The 27,064-nt window shown below is 47.1% G+C and overlaps 1 protein-coding gene across 1 annotated transcript in view; it reads right to left on the reverse strand.

Moving 5' to 3' along the window:
* LOC130854176 (deleted in malignant brain tumors 1 protein-like) overlaps positions 1 to 27,064 on the reverse strand; it is a 197,203-nt gene that overhangs the window by 155,264 nt on the left and 14,875 nt on the right. The window contains 4 exon segments of the mRNA XM_057736939.1: positions 14,752 to 15,098; positions 16,171 to 16,183; positions 17,505 to 17,526; positions 25,128 to 25,561. Coding sequence (XP_057592922.1) covers positions 14,752 to 15,098; positions 16,171 to 16,183; positions 17,505 to 17,526; positions 25,128 to 25,561 — 816 coding nt within the window.

Genomic DNA, 27,064 nt, shown 5'->3' on the forward strand with positions numbered 1-27,064 from the left:
CTATTCCACCCCTCTAGGTCATCACCAGTCATCGAGTTGATCTCCCTGTGTTATGCAGCAGCTTCCCACTAGCGATCTATTTTACATTTGGTGGTGTATATATGTCAGTGCTACTCTCTTACTTCATCCCAGCTTCCCCTTTGCTGCCCCTGCCTCAACCCCATGTCCTCAAGTCCATTCTTTACATCTGCATCTTTATTCTTGTCCTGTCACTGGGTTCATCACTACCATTTTTTTAGATTCCATATATATGCGTTAGCATACGGTATTTTTTTTCTCTTTCTGGCTTACTTCACTCTGTATGACAGACTCTAGGTCCATCCACCTCACTACAAATAACAGCTTCATTCCTTTTTATGGCTGAGTAATATTCCATTGTATCTATGTGCCACAGGTAATTCTAGATTTCAGCTCCACACAATTTGGATCCGTGATCCAGGAAGAGTTAAGGGCTACCTGCTGACCTTCCCTTTTCAACATCAGTTTAAGAAGTCTTCCATTCATAGTTAGCCATTCGCTGGATCATGAGTAATTCACACCTTCCCCCCCAAGCCCAGGGCCTGTGTTCTAGAAGCCCATGTCCTGGGGAGCTGCCTACACCTAGCTGATCAAGCTGGTTTCCTTCACATGAAAATGAACTTGAGACACCCACCAGCCTCCTAATAGCCAACATTATCCACTGTGTTCATCTTTACACCACAGTTAAATACTTCCAGTGTTTTGTCACAGTTTAGACCATGCCAGGAATGCACAGCACACAGATAATCTGACAGAAAGATGAGTTTTCATTGCTTCCGTATGTTATAGAAATTACCAAATTCCTGACATATGGGTGATCGATCGCTTAGATTGTGAGAAAATACCATGTCCCAAGAGTGGCTTTATTATTATGAATAACTTTGATTGCCAAAAGTTTTCCAGGCAAAGTCCAGCATCCTCTACGTGTCAAATGTCGGGCTCCTAAGAGCCACATATCGTCCTAGGAAGCAGTACCCTGATGACCTGAGTTAACAGGTGGGAGAATACATGTTCATTTAGGGAAACTGATGTCTGCTCGACATGCCATAAAGTGTGGTTGTTGTTGGAACTTTTGTTCTATGGTGGAGGGGGGCGTTGGGTTTTTGTTTTGTTTTGTTTTTTTGTTTGCTCGTTTTTGGCCAGGCAGCATGTCGGTTCTTAGCTCCCTGACCAGGGATCAAACCCACACCCCCTGCATTGGAAGCATAGAATCTTAAAGTCTGGACCACCAGGCACGTCCAGTTACTCCTAAGAATTGTTACTAGAGGGCAATTAAGAGAGAGCTTTTATCCAGACTGTTCTGAATTCTATAGAAATCTTACAAGAAAATCAACCATAAGAATTCATTGGTCCAGCCCAGGTGTACTAACGCCACACACTTCAGGCTAATTAAGTTCATAAACCTGCTAAGATTGCTAATATTTTGAAAAACTTGCATCCAACAGAAAAGTCATGTGGTTCTCAAAGCTTAGATAACATCAGAATCAAGGAGGCTAAGACAGGTTAAGGAAACTTCATATTTGTTCAGGTAATTCTGATACAGGTGATCTTGGAGATTCCACATTAAAGGGATGTAGCTGATCATCTGGGTAGAGGGCCATCCCCTCCCCTGGCAGGATGCCCTCAGCAATGCCCTGGTGACTGACCACACCCCAGTGTAAGGAACAGTAGTGCTAACAGTTCCCAGTCCCTGTTCTTCACTATTCTTTTCAGAGGTGAGGGTTTAGGGCTAAGGATAAAGGCCATTTTAACCTCTGGAAAAGTGGCTAATGTGTTTAGTTGGCAACACAAAGGCAGGGAGAAGTGACGGTACATCATAGAGGCAGATATGCTCAGAGCAGTTTACCAAGCCCCTGCTCTTTCCAGAAACTCCCACCCCCTTGGCCCCAATGCCTTCCCCTTGTCCCTCCCTCCAGCCTCTCACCAATTCTCTCCCTCCTTCACATCCCCTGGGCCCCAGTACCTCCCCTTCTGCTGGTTCTTCATCTTTAAGTTTAAAGAAATGTTTATCTTCAACTACTGTTCATTTAAAAATCAGAGAATGCCTACTTAAATTTCACTTTCAGAAGCTGACAGTTTAATTGTGTTTTCTTTTGTGTGTTGTTTTCTTTGTATGATGGGGACCCTCAGACATTAGCTAATTACTACCCATCTCTTTTTGGGCCAGGTTTTGAGCTGGGACCTCTAAAATGACACAAATTTTAGATGTGCTTTTCTTGAGGTCCGAGAGATGTTTTACTCATGCCTGCATTGCTTTCCACAGAGACAGTCTGCTCAGAAATAGAGTGAGTGCTTAAAATACAGCTACAGAACTAAGTCGATCCAGGCTTCAGAAACTTACATCCCAGTTGGGGAAGTGGATGTAAGTGCAGGGGTAAAACATCATGACACGGACTGTATTAATTTCTTATTGCTTGAGTAACAGGTTACCACAAACTGGGTAGTTTAAAACAATACAACTTTATTATCTTACAGATCTGGAGGGCAGAAGCACAACATGGGTCTTATGGCCTAAAATCAAGGTGTTAGCTGGTCTGTGTTCTTTCTAGAGGCTCCTGGGGAGCATCCATTTCCTTGTCTTTTCTAGTTTCTAGAGGTGCCCATTTTCCACGGTTCATGGTCTCTTCCTTCATCGTCAAAGCACATCACTCCAGCCTCAGCTTCTGTGCTCACACCTGCTTCCTCTCATTCTCACCCTCCTGTCTCCCCCTTAGAAGGACCCTTATAATGACACTGGGCCCACCCAGATAGTCCTGAATAATCTGCAGAGCTCAAGATCCTTTCTTTCAATCACACCTGCAAAGTCCCTTTGCCTTGTCGGGTGAGATAGTCACAGGGTTCAGGGATTAGGATGAGGACGTGGGGGGTGCAGGCAGGGGGAACTATTCAGCCTACCTCAGACAAGCACAGACCTAGGAATCCAGGAAACAGTGCTGGGGGAGGGGGACCCCTTAGGTGCGATGAGTGGGGGTTGGCTTTCTATTAGAAAAGGCTTTCTGGCTGAGCCATGAAGCTTAGGTAAAGGCGGTGGGTAAGACCATCAGTTTTGAAGTGAAGCAAACCCAAAGACCCAGTTCCCTTACAGGTAGATGAATATAATGTCTGTTCCATAGGGTTATGGGAAGAGGAAATACCATAACATATGTAAAGTGCCTGGCAAGGTGCTGGGGCTGCCACATGACTAATATGTAGCACACAGAAGGAGGATTTGGGAAACAACAGAGATGATGTCCACCTCAGGTGCTCATTACAAACTATCCTCCCTCAAGGCTGGAAGGACACAGAAGAAGAGAACTCGTCAGTGAACAATGTAGTGTCCTAAGAGGGACCAAGAAAACATCTTACGTTGCCACTCTCCTTCCCAGAATTTATAAGTTCCACATCCAGCTGTCAAGATCTCCTGCCAAAGTACTTGGCCATGTCCATCCAGAATAAAGAGAAGTTGGGGGTGTGGTCAAGCCAAAGGAAATGCTCTGGGCTCCAATCCAGAAACCGTTTCCATAGCGACCAAGCCCCAAGCTGCAGCTGACAGCAGCCATCTTGCACTGTGTCAAGTGCTGGCTCTGGTCCTCACCCGCAGCCAGGGAAATGTTCCCTCCTCGGGCTTCCTCTGAAAACACTGGGTTGGGTTCATGAGAAAAATAAGTCTGTCGGGGACTGTTGCTGGTCTGGTCCCAGTGGTGGCTGCTGATTCTGCCATGTTGCTTGGCAATTGACTCCTGAACGTGCAGAGCCAGTGAGGTTGGGGTTTGGGCCAACCAGGAGGATGCGGGGATGCTCACATTCTCCTTCTCTGCATGCCAGACCCTGCCCAGGGCAAGAATAGGACCACAGGAACAGGAAAGTCACAGACGGGTACCCAGCATCCTCTGGCTGTGCTATGGAGGTGGCATTAAACAAAGGAGGGGAATTGGAAAGCAGAGGTGATGCCTCATGAAGGGCTGAGAAGCCAGATGTCAGGTGCCTGTGCATCCTCATGCCTTCAGCTTTATAGAGTCACCCAGGTTTCTCATATTTAAATATAAAAGGCTCACACCCCATACCAACTACTGAGAGCATCAGCACAGCTCCCATGGTTTCTGTAACTCATACTGGAAGTCACCGCTGGTGCCTGCTTCCTGCACCCACCAAGCTCAGCGGCCGGTCTCACCAGGGTCCTACCACCTCATCTGTTTGCTCCACTCTGCCCAGCATTGACCTAACGTGTCATCAGCAAAACTAACCCAAGTGTGAGCACAATGAAAGTGATTTGCAGAAGAGCAGGAGTTTCCAGTATAAACACCTCTCTCAGCTCTCCCCACCTTCAGGAACCTCTCACTGCCTTCCTATCAAGATCTGTGTTTCCTTGCCCCTCTACTACCCTCGGTTTTTCCGCGCTTGTTAAGCTCTCTCTCGGGGCTGCCCAGGAAAGACCCAAATTCCTCTCGTCTCCTTTGACAAAGCAATCATCTCCTCTTTCTGCCTTTCTCCTTTGAGATCAGGAGTTTCTCCTGAGTTGGAGACTTCACCTTTTCAATCCCAAAGGCCTCCAACGTCTCCCCCAAACAAAGAACCATCTGCTGTGGTGTGAGTGAGGCCATTCCCTGGGGCTGCATGCCAGCTGCCGATGCCTCTAGATCCAAACAGCAGTATTCCCTCTCCCAGCCAGAGCTGTAAAACCACACTGGCTCTGAGTGGGTTTAGAGTGCATATACACACCTGTGTGACCAGCACCCTGCTGCCTTCCCGGGTGAGGGTGCCTCCTGGAAGAAGAGAATCGTGTGTCTCATAGACCCTGGAGCCAGAAAAGACCCAGAGTCAGCTTCCGGCTCTTATCACCTGAGCTTCTGGGACAAGCTAGTTACTGAGCAAAACCTCACTGTGCTCACCTCTGAAATAGGGCTGGGAGCACCTGCACTGCAGGGTGTTATAAGGACCAAATACCATAGTTAACACACTTTTCTTTAAATTTAAGTATAGTTGACATATAATATTATATTACATACAGGTGTACGCTATAGTGAGTTACAATTTTTAAAGGTTATACTCTGTTTATAGTTGCTATAAAGTATTGGCTATGTTCCCTGTGCTGTATGTATCCTGGTAGCTTATTTATGTTATATACAGCAGTTTGTACCCCTTAAACTCCTTCCCCATATTGCCTGTCCTCCTCCCTCCCCACTGGCAACTACTCATTTGTTTTCTATATCTGTGAGTCTGTTTCTCTTTTGTTATATTCACTAGTTTGTTTCATTTTTTAGACTCTAAGTGAGATCATACAGTATTTGTCTTTCTCTGTCGGACTTCTTTTACTTAGCCTAATACCCTCCAAGTCCATCTGTGTTCTTGGAAATGGCAAAATTTCACTCTTTTTTATGGCTGTGCAGTGTTCCATTGTCTACACATGCCACACCTTCTTCATCCTTTCAGCTGTTGGTGGACACTCAGGTTGCTTCCATATCTTGGCAATTGTAAATAATGCTGCTATGAACATTGAGGTGCAGGTATCTTTTTGAACGAGTTTTTTGTTCTTTTGTTTTTGTTTGTTTTCTTGGAATAAATATCCAGGAGTGGAATTGCTGGGTCATATGGTATTTTCATATTTTCTAGTTTTTGAGAAACTTCCATACTGTTTTCCACGGCGACTGCACCCCTTTACATTCCCACCAACAGTGTATGAGGGGTCCCTTTTGTCCACATCCTCACCAACACTGACAGTCAACACACTTCCCTCTTCAGCACATGGTAGCCATTTTGTCATTATTATTACTTGGCAAAGACTCTTTGATCCATTTTGTAAAATTTTATCCTCTCAAAATTCTATGAGATAGCTTATGTGCATGCACGCGCGCGCGCACACACACACACACACACACACACACACACACACACAGAATTAAAGATTCCCCTGGCCAAGCTGACCTAGCTAATAAGTGGCTGAGCTTAGACCACAACAAGGTGCCCCACCTCCTCCCCTGCAGAGCTGCTCCTTGGCACTGCCTGAAATCAAAAGCCTCTAAGCTGACACACTGGGTGGCCAGAGGAGGCACTGGGAAACGAGTGAACTTCCTTCTTAGGTGACTGTTTTTTTCCAGCAACTAGGGGTGGCTGATGTCTTCGCTGACCCAGACCTCAGCACGGTTCCTGAGGCTTTGGGCTCTACAATTCTCCTGGCTGCGTCACCTGCAAGAATAGCTCAAGCACAGGTGTTTCCCAGGTGGGGGCTGACTTGCTTCTCTCCGGACCAGGTGAAGTGGTGGGATGGGTCCCTAACAACGTCCAGATTGAGCCTTTGAACAGGGAGTTTCCCCTCTGCGCCTGTGTTTCACTGACTCCAGGGTCATGCCCGACTGCCTTCCAAGGCAATAGGGGTGGCTTAAGATAAAAACACAGTACAACAGTGGACATTCAAAGACTCTAGAATAGAGGCCACAAGGAGAGGGGACAAGGGAGCAGGGGGTCACGTGGTCGGTTCTGGCCATAGAGTCGGCTTGGATCCCAGTTTGCATCCATCAAGTCTTGTGGTTGCAAGAAACAGAAAGTAACTGGCAGCGGCTCCCCCACAGAGGGAGACTCATTATGCATCCAGGGTGGCTCATGGTCTCCAAGGTCCAGGACACAGCAGGTCCCCAGGAGGGGATGGGAAGCAGGGGCTCTGGCTGCTTGGGACTCTCTCCTTCCCTCATCTCTACTCTGTCACAGCTCTGTCACTTGCTTCTTCCTTTGTTTTCCCCCTCTCTCTCCTTGGACTTTCCCTGCTTAGCAAGGAACCCTCTGGCTGCCAGCAGCTCTCTAATTTGCATCTGCTTCTTAACTCAGAATCTCTTAGTTCCAACCTAAAAGGCCAACAAATTGGAAAGCAGAGCTTGACACTGCATTTGTATGGCAATTTACATAAGGCTGAGCCAATTTCCTAAATAAAGAATGGGTGTCCTTGGCAATGAACATCAGGGGACTTGGGAGGGAGGGGTGTGGAAGCCTTTGCCACTTCTCAGAGTTTGCAGGGCTCTGTTCCCTTCACTGTGCCAACAGGCAGGTAATGCCTCTTAGAAACAGCTGCCTGGATACCAACTGCACTTTCCATGTGATTTGGGGGAAGAGATAGTTCTGAGAAAAGTTGTGGCTGAGAAGAGGGGCCTTTGCAGGAAAAACAACAGATTCTCCATACAAAGTTGTCTATACTTCAGGCAACAGAGCATCCACAGTGGGTACCCCATACTCATTTCTGGTGTTTTTTCCAGTCTGAAACATATTTGCAGAAACTCAGCTCACCAGCAATCTCTCATCTGAGACTGGAAACAGAAACACATTCAGAGAATGACCAGGATGGCAAAGGGATGGCAGAATGCATCCCAGGAAGGCTGCATTTCCTTCTTAAATTATAGGAGGTTAGCCTAGAGAATGAAAGACAGGAGTAAGGATGGACATAGCTGCTGCCCTTTAAGGTGCAATGTGGTGAGGTTCACCGAGGAGGGGGATAGCCTGTCTGAGCTTTGCAGGCAGGACTGCGGCAAAAAAATAGAACTCACCAGGACACAGATTTTTGACCCAATATAAGATTGAGCTGCCTTGTAGGGATAGGAAGGGAAGGACAGCCCATGGTGGTGCCTTGTGAAGGAAATTGGATTAAAGAACGCCTAAAATTCCTTCCAGTTTTAGCCAGGGGGTCCCAGGGCTGACCCTGTTCCCTGGGCCATAAGCCCTCCTTTTATGGGGCCAACCAGGAAGGCTGCTATCACTGGACATTGGGGAAGATACTGGACACAGTGTGTCCTGCAACAGGACTCAACCTGCGGGCTGGAAAACCACTCCCTGTAGGTCTTAAGAAGATTCTGTGGTCAAGGGGCGTGTGAGGTGCCCTCACCTGTGTCCCCTCCCGTAGACTCCACAGTGTATGAGAGAGGTGTTCCCACTTTACAGATCAAGACACTGAACCTTGTCACCAAAAGGTCCGTCAGTCAGGAGCAGAACAATGAATCCTGGACTGTTCATATGATGGAGAGACATAAGTAAACATATAGACATAGCCATAGAGACAGATATAGGCACATCACACTAAGGTAAATCGTAAGAAACAAAGTTGTATAGGAACATAGTTATAGAAAAATGCACACTATGATATCATTAATGAAGTTCTTAAAGCCCGTATGAAACAATACATATTGCCCATCGATACACATGCAAAAGATAAATGTATAAAAAAGGGACACATCAGATTAATAATAATGGGTGCCCCTGGGGTGAGGAGGCAGGAAGGATGGGATTGGGCAAAGGTGGCCAAAGGGAAGGTCAGGTGTATTTGTAGGGCATTTTCTCTTTATTTGAAAAAAAGGAAATATAGCAGAGTGGGACCAATTGTCCAATCTGGTTAGATGGAAGATGGGTGTTTGCACTACTGAGAGACACAGACAAGAACAAACTGAGGCCTCAAGAGAGTAAATAACTTGCAGCAGTCACCTGGGTCCCAGCCTGAAATGCACTTTGCAGGCTGTGCACCCGGCAGCGGGTGGATTCTGACCCAGTTGGGCTCAGCTCCTTCCTCCGCCTCCCGCTGGACTCAAGCCATCATGCTTGATGCCCCCCCACCACTGTCTCCCCCCTATTCATTGTCTGCAACCCCAGCAGCCTCTGCCTTTAACAACAGGGAAGCCTGGAGAGGTCCAGAGGGTGAGTCACTCACTTAGCATTCCTGCGAGGAGTGAGGGACTCACATCAGGGCCTGAGAAAACATGAGTGATGAGAGATGCCTGGAGGCTTGGGGGAGTGGGAACAGAGGAAGGCAGGAATGTCTACAAAGAAATGTTCTCAGCCTGACAATTTGCCACCCTGGAGAGGACCAACTTATCATCTCGGTTCCCAGTATTTCTAGCTGGGAGGAAGAAGGCACAGCATGCGGTAGGAAGAGATCTGATCTCCCAGGCAGGGGTTCTCAGTGACAGGGCCTGTTAGCACACAGGTCCCCAGGCTCAGCTCCGGGTGGGTCTGTGGGATCAGGAATCCAGGGTGTTGGGGATCCTCAGGCCAGGTGTGTCCCTGTGAACAAATACACAGCGGTTTACAGCAGATCACAGCCCAGGGCCACGGGGGACCCTAAGTCCTGTTGATCTTCAGAAATGGGAGCGACGATTAGCAAGTAAAGAGACGTATGCCCAGAGGAGAAAAGTATAGCAGGAGGGAAAGCAGCTACCCAAACTGAGGATCAGAGAGGTGCTCCCGGTGGTGCTCCCCTGCCCCTGAGGTCTAATGGTCCCAAATGTCAAAGCACAGGAAGCCAGAGGCCACAGGATGCTTCCCATTGGTCAAGAGGGTCACTGCAAACTCCCGAGAGTGTGGAAGACATTTCTCTATGGCAGCTCACTTTTGTCATCATTCCTCAGCTGTTCATAGTCTACTCCCTGCCCCACTGGAGAGGCTGTGCATGGGTCCTTGCTGTCAGGGGGTTTGCATATTTGCAGGAGAAACAAGCACTAAACAAGCAGACAAGTAAATGAGACCCATGTGTGTGCACACAGAAGAGAAAGGGGCTGCTGTGGCCAGAGCACAGAAGGGAACCAGGAGAGGCGGGAGTCAGAGCCGCCCCACCAGGACTAGAGGTGCTGCCAACGGCCACGGCTGGAGGAAGCTGCCCACTCCCACATACAGGCTTGCCTGCTGGTCCTCTCCATTGCCTCCTCCAAGCACCCTTCCCTTTCACAGCCAGGTCCTCTGACACCTCCCTGGACTTTCATGAGGTCCGTCCACCCCCTAGTGGACACAACTACACCATCATCCCAACCACTGTGTTGAATGAGATCTTTCCTCCTCTCCCAGCTGAGTCACGAACAGTTTAGGGGTTCTGGAGCTCAGATGCGGTATGCCAGCGTCACAGATAGAGAGGATGTTAGAAAATGATCCGGGAGGAGGACAGGAGCCCTGTGTGAGCAGGGACCAGGTGGTCCCAGACCTAGCAGCCCAACACCTCTAAAGAGGCTTGTCAGGCACATTCATGGAGGGAAGAGAGCACGTTCACCCGGCAGGGGCACCTGGGGCAGGTGGACGATGCAAGAGGCCAAAGGCACCGTCCCAGAGCCCAGGAGGGAGGTGACGGTGGCTTCCTGGAGTAGAGGCAGCCCTGGTCATCGAAAGCCTCCATAGTCCTGCTTGGGCTCTGAGGGATTTTGTCACAAGGACAGGTGACTGCCACAGGAGAGGGGTGTGCACCCAGGGTGTAGAAACGCACACAGAGGTGGTCTGCCTGGAGCACCTCACAGCGACCCCCTGCCCAAGTCATAACCCCTGCCCTCCTTCCAGCCTCAGTAGTCCAGAACTGTGCTTCCAAAACATTTGTTTCTGGGACTTCCCTGGAGGTCCAGTGGGTAAGACTCTGCACTCCCAATGCAGGGGGCCTGGGTTGGATCCCTGCTCTGGGAACTAGATCCTGCATGCTGCAAATAAGAGCCGCATGCTGCAACTGAAAATAAAGATCCTGCAGCCACAACCTAAATAAATAAATAGATAAATAAATAGATAAATAAATAAATAATGTTAAAAAGAATAAAAAGAACATATGCTTCTGAGGTGGACAAAAGGATGCGTTGGGAAGCCCTGGTAAAGAGCATTGCAAGGAACCGGGCTTGCAGCTCCGTGAGAGCCACGTGAGGGCCACCAGCCACACGCCCAGCAGTTGCGATTGGGGTTTTCATTTTTATTTCAGGGCTCCAGCCTGCTGGGGACTCTCTTCCTCCGGAGGCTCTACAAAGCACCTTCCTTTCACCTTTGCATAGAACACCTGTCTTGGATCTGCAATCGAGGCCAAAGGAAGCAGAACGGAGCCGCTGCTGGAGGCCAGCATGGTGAGCAGAATCCGAAGTAATTTTCTGGGTCAGGCAGGTGCTTCCTTTGCTCTAGGGCTCGACTGTGAGTTCATGTTGTTCAGATGTTTGTTTTTAAACTTTAATTAATAGACTCTTTGTGAGAGCAGTTTTAGGTTTGCAGCAAAATTGAGCAGAAAGTGGAGCTCCCATACACCCCTTGGCCCCCCACCCACAGCCTCCCACACTACCGCCATCCCCCACCAGACGGCACACTTGTTCCAACTGGTGCACCTCCATCGACACATCCTTGTCACCCAGGCTCCACAGAGCCACAACTATTGAGCCTATGTGCTGCAACTACTGAAGCCCACTCACCTAGAGCCCATGCTTCACAACAAGAAAAGCCACCGCAATGAGAAGCCCTCACACCGCAATGAAGAGTGGTTCCTGCTCATCACAACTAGTGAAAGCCCACACAGCAACAAAGACCCAATGCAGCCAATAAACAAACAAATAAATAAATTTTTTTTTTTAAAAAATGGAAGAAGAGGGAATTTCCTGGCAATCCAGTGGTTAGGACTTGGTGCTTTCACCTCCATGGCCTGGGTTTGGTCCCTGGTCAGGGAACTAAGATCCTGCAAGCCAGGCAGCAAGGCTAAAATAAATAAATAAAAATCAAAAAGGAAGAAGAAAACTCAGTCTGGTTGATATACTATGTCCTAAAAGTTGGATGACAAGGTTTTCACTTTTCAGCAAATCATTGTTATGGAATACGTAAAAAGCCTTAGCCAGGAATGTTGGAATTTTGCATTTCTTTTGAGAAAAGGAAGCTACTCATTTCTGAAAATTAGAGTCAACTCAACGATGTCATAAATTTTAGGTTTTCTTGCTTTCAGATTGTGTAGTATGTTCATGGTTATTGAAACTGGCTGATGGGCACACGAGGATTACTATATCATTCTCCATCCTGTTGTGTGTTTGAGAATTTCATAATAGAGTTTTAAAATTATCCTTTTGTAAGTAGCTAGGAGGGGCAACATTTATTTTAACATAGAGGAAGTTGAAAACCGCAATGGGAAGGATGTGGCTGAGTCAACAGAAACCTGTACAGAATGATTGTGAAAATACTCTCTAATTTCTTTCAAGCCCTGGATATATTGAGTTCCTTTTCCAAAAAAATTTATTTATTCTAAACAGACATCTGTACATGTCAAGTTTTAAAAAATAAAACAGTACTGTTTACCAAAACAAAACAAATCAAACAAAAACACCCAACACAGCCACTGTAAATAAATAAATAAATAAATAAATAAATAATAAAATAAAATAAACCTTAAGAAAAAAAAAAAGACCCAAATGAAAGGTGTTAACATTTTCAGGCTGGGGAATTATTCATCTAATTGCCTTTTAAAAGAAAAAGAAAATTGTGCTGACAATGTTTACCCCTTTTCCCACCTAAATCCAAGATAGGGACTGGGCTTGGGGCTCCAGACCACTAAGCCACCAGGACAGAAGGATGTTCTGGTGCCGCTGAGGTGGGAGCCTCCTCAAGGGTTCGGGAGGCAAAAAGCCTGGTTTCCACCCTCTGCTCTGACTTTAGTGTGTCACTGAACGAGGATAGCTGCCCCTCTGAGCTTCCGTTTCCTTCCTTAAAAAGAGAGGCAGCAAGGTTGACTAAGATGCCATCAGAATTCCCTGGGATGGTAGCTGTAGAGACTTAGCACCGCACAGGGCACAGGAACAGGGCCGGATAAAAGGTCGCAGGAACGGGTGCATGACCAAGGTTAAAAGTAGAAACTGGGGAGCTTCCCTGGCAGTCCAGTGGGTAAGAGTCCACGCTCCCAATGCAGGGGGCCTGGGTTCGGTCTCTCATTGGGGAACTAGATCCCACATGCATGCTGCAACCAAGAGTTCAAATGCCACAACTAAACATGCCGCGACGAAGATCCCGCATGCCACAACTAACAGCCAGCGCAGCCAAAATAAAATAACGTAAATAAATAAATATTTTAAAAAATGAACACAATGGGATCAGTTATAAAAAAATAAAAATAAGAAAAATAAAAGTAGAAACTGATTTGGCAAGCCCCTCCCTCAGCTGCTCTATCCTGAGAGAACATCTCTCGACACCCCCATTCACTTAGACCACCTTTCCTTACTACAGGAGAGCAGCTCTGACTCTTTCATTGCCCCTCCGCCTTTCTCAATTTCAGGCATTCAATGCCAGTGCAATTAACTTATGAGGGAAAGAGCAAGGATGACAAACCAGGAAACGGCTAAAAACACTGAGGATTCCAATGAAAACAAATGTATGTATATGTATAGCTGAATCACTTTGCTGTACAGTAGAAATTAGTACGTTGTAAATCAACTCTACTTTGATCAAATACATTTCTTAAAAAAGTTTGCAGATTCCTGATTGTCGGGATGTATGATGAGGTTTGAGGACAATGTACGTGTCCTACTGATCTGCTCTTCCTGGAGGATTTAGGACATGGCCTTTCTGCTGAGACTCAGTGCCAGGCCTCTGACCATGACGCACACTGCAGACCCCGGGGGTCATTTCAGACGTTGTGTTCCAGACCTAATGACGCATCAGAAGACAGCGCAACAGAAAAGGCACAAAAGAGACCTGGCAGCGGGGAGTTGATGACCGTACTGTCTGTGAACAACTAACTGTGGGGCAGGCGTGGCTCAGGCTCTCCCTTACTGCCCACAGCATGTATGACCCTTCCTGGGGGCGCTGCCCATGAAACCCTGGGAGCTTTCCTGCTTTGCAAAGTCATTTCACAAAACATCCACTAAGGTCATTCCTGCTTCAGAGATGGCTCAAATACACAGCACACCACAGTGGAAAAGTGGGTTTTCACTTACAAATGTCAGTGGGCAGCATTGGCCAAAGGGGATAAGGGCCTAGAGGTTAAGAGAGGACTTGAAGCCAGACACCTGGGTTGCCATGCAGCAGCTGTAGCATTCTTCTTGCTGGGTGACTTCAGCGGGTTACTTAACTGCCCTGTGCCTCACTGTCCTAAAGAGTAAATAGGTATCCTACAATCCACATTACCCTGCAGAGGCTATTTGTTGGCATCTGTGGAAGTGACAGGGGAGGGAGGAAACTCAGACACAAGAGGCAGAGGTACTCACCTGGAATAAACATGGACTGTGGCCAGGAAGATGGGGGAGAGAGAAAAAAGGCCAAACACATGGCACAGAAGGGGCACGGCAGGGGCAAAGGAGGAGGAAGCTGAGCAGGTGAGATGCTCAGTCCCCATGCATGTGCCCTGCCTAAGAATGGTGGAGGGGGGAGACCTCTGCCATCATCAGCCCCCCAAATATGTTCCCACTGAGAGGTGCAGGCACACCAGCATCCCTTGTTGCCAAGGTCCACTGAGGGAGGAGTAGCTGTGCGCCTATCTGACTGAGTGGGACCAAACCAATGGGTAGCCTCACAACATTTCTGGGTCCACTGAAGCAGCAAGATGGAGGGGTCCAGCTCCAGGTCTGCATCCCATGTGTGATCTCTCAAGCCAGACTGGAGGTGGTGGCAAGGCGGTGCTTGGCAGGACACACGGGGCCCCTGCTCTGCTCACAGCACACTTGGTGCCCTGACAGGGCATCCCAGGTCCCTGGAGGGGCGACAGTCCAGGACTCAGACACCAAACCCTGGGCCACCTGCAGGCCCAGACCATGACCTCCATTCAGAGACCTCCTAAGAGAACTGTTCTCTTTGGCCTCTGCCTGCCCTGTGACGTGGAGAAAAAGGCTTCATGTCCCCTTCAGCTTGGTTCTTTGGGATAATTCACCATCTCCATACCTGGCAGCTCACGAAAAGCTCATAGTAATTCCTAGACAGAGATAAGGTGACTTGATGGGAGAAATGAAGAAAATGCTTTGAGAGGGAATCAGAATGGAAGAAGGAAAGCACACCCCAGAGACACAACCCTGCTTATGTGAGACCCACCTGAGCAGATGACACTGGCGTCCTCGCCGTGTCCACAGTTGTGGGAGTTCCAGCCATTGTGGGGGCAGCTCCACAGGTGGGTCTCGTTTCCTGAGCAGCGCACGTTATCCAGGACAATCGGCCCTGAGCCCTGACCAAACCGGGCACTTCCTGGGGCCGACAAGGCCCAGCCACAGCCCAGCTGCCTGCAGACCACGTTGGCATCATTTGTGTCCCAGTCGTCGTCACACACGGTGCCCCAGGAGCCTTGGTACAGGACCTCCACCAGGCCCTGGCACCTACCACCTCCATTCACCAGCCTCACGGCCAAACCCGATTTGATTTCTGGAAAGAGACAGGAAAAGTCACTCTCCTGTGTCCTGATGGAAGACGTCCTGAGGACGGACTGAGATCCAGAATCCTTCCAGGGAAGGACTTCTGAGTTCGAGGTCATGTTTCCTACCAAGAGGACTTGACTAAAGGCCATTCATCATCATTTCCCTGCCTCTGGATGTGTTCCAGAACCCTTGGCTGTGCACTGAGCCAGGCACTTTTGCTGACAGATGCCCACAACACCAGCAGTTCAGGAGCTGAACACAGCCTTGGCAGCAGTGGGGAGATGGGAAGCCCACAGCCTGCATCAGCAGTGGCCACTGGGTTGGGCTCAAGCCCCCGCATCAGGGAACCCCCAGAGACAGCTTCCCAGCCCCCACCAAGGAGCCACCTTTGGCTGCTCACCCCTACTCAGGACCCCACCTCATCAGACTTGAGGTTATTGAAGGCTTGCTTTCCACTGAGCTCTTACTCATGTCACTCTCAAACCCAAAGCTTAGCCTGCTTCTGAAATAAACCATGGACTCACTGAATATCATCAGAACACAGGGAGGTGATTAGGGACAAGACACCTATTGCCAGCAGGATGCTCAGAGTCCCTCCAGGACTTGTCGGCAGAAAGAATAGTACAAATAGACTTTTTTGCCTGTTGGGATGTAGAACTGAGTATGGGCCCTATGTCTGTCCCAGGAAGCCAATTAAGAGTGAAACCCAAACACATAAGAAAGGAGAGGTATGAAAAGTGCAGGGGGACAGAGAGTCTGGAAACCTCTGGATCCAGCTGTACCTGAAGACACAACTACCACTAAATGTCTTAGACACATAAGTTGTTGGGTCCGCTTCCAGCTTAAGAGCGCATCACTTAAGCAAAAACATCCTCACTAACTCATTTTCTAGCTGGTAGGTGAAGCTTAGCCACAATCCTAGTACCTAGAGGTGGTCAACACAGAGGCTTAACGCAGGATTTAGACATTGCACCTGGCCCCGTGGACTGGAAGGTTGAGCACTAACACACTGGCAGGATCCCCGTGATGCTTCCCATAGGAAGCAGCTGTCGTACAAGAGCGATCTGGAAGGGAGCACAGCCAGATAAGAAAGAAGGTGGACAGAATCAAGGTTGCTCCTGTGACCTGTAACAAGAATCAGGGAGAGTGGGGTCTGAGAAGTTCCCTTGCCTAAGGGAGGAAGGGGCCTTTTCTGAGAGCTTCACATGAGCCAAATCATGCCCTCCAATGTCCATCACATGGCCATGAGGTGGCACAGACCATGAGAGCTATCAGCACGCTCTCCTGACTGAGTGCTGCTCTTTGGGGAAGGATCCCTTTGAGACTCCACCTGGGGTGTAGGGCATGAAACAGCTCTGTTCTCGCCCCACATATAACTCTTCTTTACATGTGACAATGCTTTCAAGCAGAAGTGACCCCAGGACAGACCTGCGCTGGCACAAAATGTACTGGGGGAACAGAGTGTAGCCACAACGTCCTTAAATTGCTGAGGCACACCTGAGGCTCCAGGAGGAGTGGTTTGTCTGGAACCTTCTGCTTGCACTACAGTCACCAGGGATGTGGTACCGGGATGTGGAAAATGTCCACACTCGCCACCTTAGGTTACTGGTTGATGTTTTGGAGGTGAGAGGGGAGGGAGGGACACCTGGAGTCATGATGCAGCAGGGCTAACCTGGAATGAGCGTGGCCTGGGGCCGGGCCGCTGGGAGAGAGACAAGGCACTCCAGTCACATGGCACAGAAGGGGCACCACAGGGGCAAAAGAGAATGACGCTGAGCAGGTGAGATGCTCAGTCCCCAAGCGTGTGCCCTGCCTCGGAGGGCCATGGACAGGTGAGGCTACTGCCATTCTCAGCCCACAAAGACGTTCCCTCTGAGAGGTGCAGGCACACCAGCATCCCTTGTTGCCAGGGTCCACTGAGGGAGGAGTAGCTGTGCGCCGATGTGACCGAGTGGACCCAAACCAAAGGTCAGCCTCGCAGCTTTTCTGGGTCCACTGAGACAGCAAGACAGAGAGCAGTGATTCCAGAGACAGATGGTGGAGGAGTAGGACGTGGTGATCACCCTCCTCCACGGAAATACTTCTGAAACACAGCCACTTGGAGATTGGCACCTGGAGAACACCTCTCGAATGCCAGCAGGAGACATCAGACCACCAAAAAGACAAGAGAAATTCCACGTACTCAGGTAGCACAAAGCAAAGAAAGGGGAAAAAAGAGAGAGACTAAAATTCTGAAGAGACCGGCCCCTCTGGGATGGAGCTGTGAGGGAGGGAAGGCTGCCACACACGGGGGAGCTCCCTCGCAGGCGGGGAAGGACAGGGGGAGCAGTGGAGCACCCAGAAGGGAGAGCAAGGTCAGGTTTACCAAGGGCAGAGTGGAGAGATCCCTGCACGGAGGAGTCAGGCAGCTCTCCCCGGCCAAAGAAGCTAAGCTGCTCACCCACGGAGGAGGTGGGGGCTGGGCGCCGAGGCCTGGGCTTCGGAGAGCAGTCCCCAGGCAGAGAGCGCGGGCTGGCTGCATGAGAAAAGCCTGGCAGGCTGGTGCGCCAGCAAGATAGGGAGTTTCTGGAAATACCTGGGACAGACGGAGAGTCAGGGGACTTTTGTCTCAGAGTGCTTGGGAGGGAAATCCCTCTCCACGAACCCACAGGCGGCGGTGAATCGGCGTGACCCATGCTGCCGGCTCCAAAAGTCCGCAGCTCGGAGCCAGCGCCATACGCTGCTGGGTCCCGCTGAACGCCCGCCCTCCTGCCAGTCTCCCCGTTCCCCTGCCGCCACCACCACGCCACCAGCCCGCGGCCTGTACAGCCACAGCTGCCAAGGGTCCTGTGTGTAAGACAAGTCACTGGCCACACTCTCCTGGCAGCAGGGGAAGCCCACCAACATCTCAGGCCCACTGCACTCTGCTGCTGCCAGCAATCCCAGAGATTTCGCCCACAGTAGGCTTGAAAGAACCTGCACCTCTGGATCACCTGATTAGACGAGTGTTTCTACAATAGAGACTGCAGACACAGGGGACAACTGGGGACTGTGGGGAAAAATACACACAAGACTAACACCAGATCACAGTCTGAGCTCTCCACAGTCCTCTCCACAGCAGGGGCAGAGCCATACCTAGAAATATTGGAGGACTTTTCGGTATGTTTTTGTTTCTGGTTTTAGGTAAGTGTCAGTTAAACTTTTAACATATAAATATGTATATGCAGATAGGCTTGTAATTGGTATGAGTACTTTCTTCTTCCTTTTCTTTGCTCTCTCGTTTTCTCTTCTCATTGCTTTTTTTCCCTCTTCTCTTTCTGCAAGTGCAAGTGTGCACATCTCCTTCTGTGATTTTGACTGATTAGAGTTGCTCTTACCACCGAACTTGGGGACCTATCTGCCTCCTCCCTTTCTCCCCTTTTCTCTTCCTTTTTTCCCTTGCTCTCCTTCTACCTCCTTTTTCTCCGTGCCATCCCACAGATCTCACTAAGGCTACCATACCCTTTCCTACCTCTGACCTGAAGTTCAAGTGAGACACAAGCACCCTCTTTCACTCCCTCTTGCCTGGGTGAGGAGCCGACTCCTGAGAGCAACCCACAGGCAAAGGAGGGACCAAAGCCAAAACTGATCCCTGAGGTCTCCAGAACCAAAGAAGAGAAAGAGCAACAGCCACAGGAGGAGCAGATTTAATGTGCACAGTACCATTGAAAGAACCTGCATCTGTGGACTAGCTGGTTACACGAGTGTTTCCACAATAGAGACTGCCAAAATATGGGACAACTGGGGACTGTGGGAACAAATACACACAGGACTAATACCCCATCACAGTCTGAATTCTCCACAGTCCCCTCCACAGCAGGGGCAGAGCCATACCTGGAAATATTGGAGGTCTTTTTGCTACATTTATTTTAATTCTGGTTTTAGGCATTTGTTAGTTTAATATTTACTGTACATGTGTGCACGTGGATTTGCTTGCAATTGGTATGAGTACTCTCTCCTTTCCTTTCCATGTTCTCCCGTTTTCTCTTCTCATTGGTTTCTTTTCCTCATCTCTTTCTGCAAGTGCAACTGTGCACATCTCCTTGTGTGATTTTGACTGATTAGAGTTGCTTTCGCCACCAGTCTTGGGGATCTGTCTGCCCTTTCCCTTTCTTCCCTTTTCTCTTCCCTTTTTTCTTTGCTCTCCTTCTACCTCCTTTTTCTCCATGCCGTGCAGCCTCCAGGGAGTTGTTGCACCAGCCAGGGCCAAACCTGAACCTCTGAGACAGCAGAGCAGAGTCTAGGACATTGAACCACCAGAACACCTGATCCCATGGAATATTAATCAGCAAGTGCTCCCCGACAGTTCTCATTCTCAACAACAAGTTCCAAACCCAATCAAAGGCCAACAAGCTCCAGTGCTTGACACCTCAAGCCAAACAGAACAGAGATAAGAGGAATTTCTACTAAGCAGGATAGGGAAAGGAGACAGCACACACGATAAAGTAGACAAAATGAGAAAACAAAGAAACGCCTTGCAGGCAAAGGAGTGTGAAAAAAACCCACAAGACCAAACAAATGAAGAGGAAATAAGAAAATTTCTGGAAAGTCAATTCAGAGTAATGATAGTAAAGATGCTCCAAAATCTCAATAACAAAATAAAGAAAATACAAGAAACAGTTCATAAGGACTCAGAAGAACTAAAGAGCAAACAAACAGTAATGAGCAACAAAATAACCAAAATTGAAAATACTCTAGACTGTATAAACAGCACATTAACTGAGGCAGCATGAGTAAGTGAGTTGGAAGATAGAATGGGGGAAATAACTTCCACAGAGCTGGAAAAAGAAAAGAGAATAAAAAGAATGGAAGACAGTCTCAGAGACCTAGGGGATGATATTAAGCCCATGATTCAAAAAGATATTCGAATCACAGGCATTCCAGAAGAAGAAGAAAAAAGGAAAGGGTCCGAGGAAATATTTGAGGAGATTATGGTGGAAAATTTCCCCCCATGGGAAAGGAAATAGTAAGCCAAGTCCAAGAAGTGCAGAGTCCCATACAGAATTAACCCAAGGAGAAATACACCGAGACACATACTAATCAAACTAATGAAAATTAAACACAAGGAAAAAATATTAAAAGCAGCAAGGGAAAAGCAACAATAACATAAGGGAAAACCCATATGCATAAGAATTGATCTTCCTGAAGAAACTCTGCAGGCCAGAAGGGAGTGGCAGGGGACAATTAAAGTCTTGAAAGAGAAAAACCTACAGCCAAGAATACTCTACCCAGCAAGAATCTCATTCACATTTGACAGAGAGATCAAACGCTTTACAGACAAGCAAAAGCTAAGAGAATTCAGCACCACCAAGCGAGCCTTACAACAGCTGCTAAAGGAACTCCACTAGGCAGTAACACAAGAGAAGGAAAAGACCTACAGAAACACAGCCAAAACAATCACTAAAATGGTAATAGGAACATACACGTTAATAATTACATTAAATGTTATTGGATTAAGCGCTCCACCCAGAAGACACAGACTGGCTGAATGGATACAAAAACAAGACCCTTATATATGCTGTGTACAAGAAACCCAGTTCAGACTTAGGGACACATACAGACTGAAAGTAAGGGGATGGAAAAAAATATTCCGTGCAAATGGAAGTCAAAAGAAAGCTGGAGTAGCAATGCTCATATCAGACAAATTAGACCTTAAAGTAAAGACTATTACAAGAGACAACGAAGGACACTACGTGATGATCAAGGGATCAATCCAAGAACAAGATATAACAATTGTAAATATCTATGCACCCAACATAGGAGCACCTCAATACATAAGGCAAATGCTAACAGCCATAAAAGGGGAAATTGATAGTAACATAATACTAGTAGGAGACTTTAACACCCCACTTTCACCAATGGACAGAACATCCAAATACAAAACAAATAAAGAAACACAGGCTCTCAATGTGACATTAGACCTTCTTGACTTTATTGATATTTATAGGACATTCCATCCAAAAACTACAGAACACACTTTCTTCTCAAGTGCACACGGAAGATTCTCCAGGATAAATTACAGCTTGGGTCACAAATCAAGCCTTGGTAAATTCAAGAAATTTAAATCATATCAAGCATCTTCTCTGACTACAATGCATGAGACTAGATATCAATTACAAGAAAAAAACTGTAAAAAATACAAACACATGGAGGCTAAACAATACGCTATTAAACAACCAAGAAGTCACTGCAGAAATCAAAGAGGAAATCAAAAAATACCTGGAAACAAATGACAATGAAAACATGACCACCCAAAACCTATGGGGCGCAGAAAAAGCATGTCTAAGAGGAAGTTTATAACAACACAATCCTACCTCAACAAACAAGAAAAATTTAGAATAAACAACCTAACCTTACACCTAAAACAACTAGAGAACGAAGAACAAAAACACCACAAAGGGAGCAGAAGGAAAGAAATCATAAAGATCAGATCAGAAATAAATGAAAAAGAAATGAAGGAAACAGTAGCAAAGATCAATAAAAAAGAAAAGCTGATTCTTTGAGAAGATAAACAAAAGTGATAAACCATTAGCCAGACTCATGAGGACAAAAAGGGAGGAGACGCAAATCAACAGAATTAGAAGTGAAAAGAAGTAACAACCGATGCCACAGAAATACAAAAGATCATGAGAGACTACTGCAAACAACTGTATGCCAATAAATTGCATAACCTACAAGAAATGGATAAACACTTAGAAAAGTACAATCTTCCAAGACTGGACCAGGAAGAAATAGAAAATATACACAGACCAATCACACACATGGAAATAGAGACTGTGATTAAAAATCTGCCAACAAACAAAAGCCCAGGGCCAGATGGCTTCACCAGAAAATTCTATCAAACATTTAGAGAAGAGCTAACACCTAACCTTTCTAAGCTCTTCCAGTATATAGCAGAAGGAGGAAAACTCCCAAACTCATTCTACGAGGCCACCATCACCCTGATACCAAAACCAGACAAAGATGTCACAAAAAAAGAAAATTACAGGCCAATATCTCTGATGAATGCACATGCAAAAATCCTCAACAAAACACTAGCTAACAGAATCCAACAGCACATTGAAAAGATCATACACCATGATCAAGTGGGGTTTGTCCCTGGAATGCAAGGATTCTTCAATACACGCAAATCAATCAATGTAATATCTCATATTAACAAATTGAAGGATAAAAACCATGTGATAGTTTCAATAAATGCAGAAAAAGCTTTTGACCAAGTTCAAATCCATTTATGATAAAAACTCTCCAGAAAGTGGGCATAGAAGGAAGTTACCGCAACATGATAAAAGCCATATATGACAATCTAACAGCCAACATCATTCTAAATGGTAAAAAACTGAATGCATTCCCCCTAAAGACAGGAACAAGAAAAGGGTGCCCACTATCACCACTATTATTCAACACAGTTTTGGAAGTGTTAGCCACAGCAATCAAGAAGAAAATGAAATAAAAGGAATTCAAATTGGAAAAGAAGAAGTAAAATTGTCACTCGTTGCAGATGACATGATATTATACATAGAAAACCCTAAAGACTCTACCAGAAAACTGTTAGCACTAATCGATGAATTTAGTAAAGTAGCAGGATACAAAATTAATGCACAGAAATCTCTAGCATTCCTATACACTAACAATGAAAGAGCAGAAAGAGAAATAAAGAAAACACTCCCATTCACCACTGCAACAAAAAGAATAAAATACCTAGGAATAAAACTGCCTAAGGAGGCAAAAGATCTGTATGCAGAAAACTGTAAGACACTGATGAAAGAAATCAAAGACGATACAAACAGATGGAGGAAAAAACCATGTTCTTGGATTGCAAGAATCAACATTGTGAAAATGACTGTCCTACCCAAAGCAACTTACAGATTCAGTGAAATCCCTATCAAATTATCAATGGCATTTTTCACAGAACTAGAACAAGAAATCTTACGATTTGTATGGAAATGCAAAAGACCCCAAATAGCCAAAGCATTCTTGAGAAGGAAAGATGGAGCTGCAGGAATCAGGCTCCCTGACTTCAAACTATACTACAAGGCTACAGTGATCAAGACAGTATGGAACTGGCAATAAAACAGAAATGTAAATCAATGCAACACAATAGAGAGCCCAGTGATAAATCCACACACATATGGGCACCTTATCTTTGACAAAGGAGGCAAGAATATACAATGGAAAAGACAGCCTCTTTAATAAGTGGTGCTGGGAAAATTGGAGAGCTACAAGTAAAAGAATGAAATTAGAACACGTCCTAACACCATACACAAAAAATGAACTCGAAATGGATCAAAGACCTAAATGTAAGGCAAGACACCATAAAGCTCCTAGAGGAAAACATAAGTAGAACACTGAATGACATAAATCAAAAAAGGATCCTTTTTGACCTACCTCCCAGAATAATGGAAATAAAATCAAGAATAAACAAATGGGATCTAATGAAATTTAAAAGCTTTTGCATAGTGAAAGAAACCATAACCAAGACTAGAAGACAACCCTCAGAGTGGGAGAAAATATTTGCTAACGAAGCAACGGACAAAGGATTAATCTCCAAAATATACAAGCAGCTCATGCAGCTTCATACCAAAAAAGCAAATAACCCAATCCACAAATGGGGGCAAGACCTAAATAGACATTTCTCCACAGAAGACATACAGATGGCCAACAAACACATGAAAAGATGCTCAACATCACCAATCATTAGAGAAATGCAAGTCAAAGCCACAATGAGGTACCACCTCACACTGGTCAGAATGGCCATCTTCAAAAAATCTAGAAACAATACATGCTAGAGAAGGTGTGGAGAAAAGGGAACTCTCCTGCACTGTTGGTGGGAATGTAAATTGGTACAGCCACTATGGAAAAAAGTATGGAGGTTCCCTAAAAACTACAAATGGAACTACCATATGACCCAGCAATCCCACTACTGGGCATATACCCTGAGAAAACCATAATCCAAAAAGAAACGTGTACCACAATATTCATTGCGGCACTGTTTACAATAGCCAAGACATGGAAGCAACCTAAATGCCCATCAACAGATGAATGCATAAAGAAGATGGGGCACATATGTGCAATGGAATAGTACTCATCCATAAAAGAGACTGAAATTGAGTTGTTTGTAATTAGGTGGATAGACCTAGGGTCTGTCATACAGAGTGAAGTAAGCCAGAAAGAGAAAAACAAATACCGTATGCTAACTCATCCTTATGGAATCAAAATAAAAACAATTGCTACTGATGAACCCAGTGACAGGGCAAGAATAAAGATGCAGATGTAGAGAATGAACTTGAGGACACACGATGGCAGGGGGGGTGGGGAATGGGGAAGCTGGGGCGAAGTGAGAGAGTAGCTTTGACAAATATACACTACCAAATGTAAAGCAGACAGCTTATGGAAGTTCCTGCATAACATAAGGAGACAAACTCAATGATGGGTGATGACTTACAGGGCCAGGAGAGGGAGGGTGGGAGGGAGTTGCTGGAAGGTGGGTAGATATAGCTGATTCATTCTGGTGAAATTCAAAAATTGGAAGATCAGTGTAACGCAATAATATTCCAATAAGGAGATTAAATTAAAAAAAAAAAAAAAAAAAGAGAGGGGTCCAGCTCCAGGTGCGCATCCCATGTGTGATCTCTCAGCCCTGATGGGAGGTGATGGTAAGCCTGTGCCTGGCAGGACACATGAGGCCCCTGATGTGCTCACAACACAATTGCTGTCCTGAAGGGCATCCCAAGTCTCTGAAGGGGCGACAGTCCAGGACTCAGATACCGAACACTGGGACACGACCATGACTGCCATTCAAAGAACACGTGACATAACGGTCCTCTTTTGCCTCTGCCTGCCCTGTGATGTGGAGAAAAAGGCTTCATGTCCCCTTCAGCTGGGCTCTTTGTGCTCATTCACCATCTGCATGCCTGGCAGCTCATCAAAAGCCCATAGTAATTCCTAGCCGGAGATAAGGTGATGTAAGGAAGCGAGAAATGAAGAAAATGCTTTGAGAGGGGATCAGAATGGAAGAAGGAAAGCACACCCCAGAGACACAACCCTGCTTATGTGAGACCCACCTGAGCAGATGGCACTGGCGTCCGCGCCGTGTCCACAGTTGTGGGAGTTCCAGCCATTGTGGGGGCAGCTCCACAGGTAGGTCTCGTTTCCTGAGCAGCGCATGTTATCCAGGACAATCGGCCCTGAGCCCTGACCAAACCGGGCACTTCCTGGGGCCGACAAGGCCCAGCCACAGCCCAGCTGCCTGCAGACCACATTGGCAGCGTTGATGTCCCAGTCATCGTCACACACGGTGCCCCAGGAGCCTTGGTACAGGACCTCCACCCGGCCCTGGCACCTGTCACCTCCATTCACCAGCCTCAAAGCCAAATCTGATTTGGTTTCTGGAAAGAGACAGGAAAAGTCACTCCCCCGTGTCCTGAAGGAAGACGTCCTGAGAACGGACTGAGATTCAGAATCCTTCCAGGGAAAGACTTCTGAGCCCATGGTCATGTTTCCTATCAAGAGGACTTGACTGAAGGCCATTCATCGTCATTTTCCCGCCTCTGGCTGTACTCCAGGACCCTTGGCTGTGCACTGAGCCAGGCACGTTTGCTGACTGATGCCCACAGCAACAGCACTTCAAAAGCTTAACCCAGCCTTGGGAGGCAGTGGGGAGAGGGGAAGCCCACAGCCTCCATCGGAAGTGATCACTGGGATGGGCTTGAGGCCCCACATCATGGAACCCCCCGAGACAGCTTCCCAGCCCCTACCAAGGAGCCACCTTTGCCTGCTCAGCCCTACTCAGGACCCCACCTCATCAGACCTGAGGTTCTTCAGAAGGATCGCTTTCCACTGAGCTCTTACTCATGTCACTCTCAAACTCAGAGCTTAGCCTGGTTCTGAAATAAACCATGGACTCAATGAATATCATCACAGCACATGGAGATGATTGGGGACAAGACACCTATTGGCAGCAGGATGCTAGAGTTCCTGCAGGGCTTGCCAGCTGAAGGACGGGAACAATTAGACTCTTTTGCCTGTTGGGATGTAGGACTGAGTCTGGTCCCTGTCCTCCCTACAGGAAGCAAATTGAGGGTGAAGCACAAACACATAAGAAAGGAGAGGTATGAAAAGTGCCAGGGAAAGAGAGTCTGGAAACCTCTGGATCCAGCTGTACCTGAAGACAAAACTACCACTAAATGTCTTAGATATATAAGTTTGAGTACCCTTCTAGCTTAAGAGAACATCACTTGGGATCCTACCACTTAAGCAAAAAGATCCTCACTAACACATTCTCTAGCTTGTATATGAAGCTTTTCCGCAATCCTAGTACCTAGAGGTGGTCAACACAGAGGCTTAACCCAGGATTTAGACATTGCACCAAGGACCATTGACTGGAAGGCTGAGCACTGACACGCTGGAAGGATCCCCGTGATGCTTCCCATGGGAAGCAGCTGTTGTACAAGAGCGATCTGGAGGGGAACACAGCCAGAATAGAAAGAGTCTGGATAGAATCAAGGTTGGTCTAGTGACCCGAATCAAGTTTCTGGGAGAGCGGGGTCTGAGAAGTTCCCCTACTGAAGGGAGAAAGAGGCCTTTTCTGAGAGCTTGGCATGAGCCAAATCATGCCCTCCAATGTCCCTCACATGGCTATGAGGTGGCACAGACCATGAGAGCCATCAGCACGCTCTCCTGACTAAGTGCTGCTCTTTGGGGAAGTATCCCTTTGAGACTCCACCTGGGGTGTAGGGCATGAAACAGCTCTCTTCTCACCCCACCTATAATTGTTCTTTACATGTGACAATGATTTCAAGCAGAAGTGACCCCAGAGCAAACCTCCCCTGGTACCAAATGTACTGGGGCAACAGAGGGTAGCCACCATGTCCTTAAATCACTGAGGCACACCCGAGGCTCCAGGAGTAGTAGCTCATCTACAAACTTCTGCTTGTTCTAGATCGACCAGGGATGTGGTACCAGGATGGGGAAAATGTCCA

This window comes from Hippopotamus amphibius, chromosome 5 (assembly GCF_030028045.1).
Source record: "Hippopotamus amphibius kiboko isolate mHipAmp2 chromosome 5, mHipAmp2.hap2, whole genome shotgun sequence".
In the NCBI taxonomy this organism is placed as follows: domain Eukaryota; kingdom Metazoa; phylum Chordata; class Mammalia; order Artiodactyla; family Hippopotamidae; genus Hippopotamus; species Hippopotamus amphibius.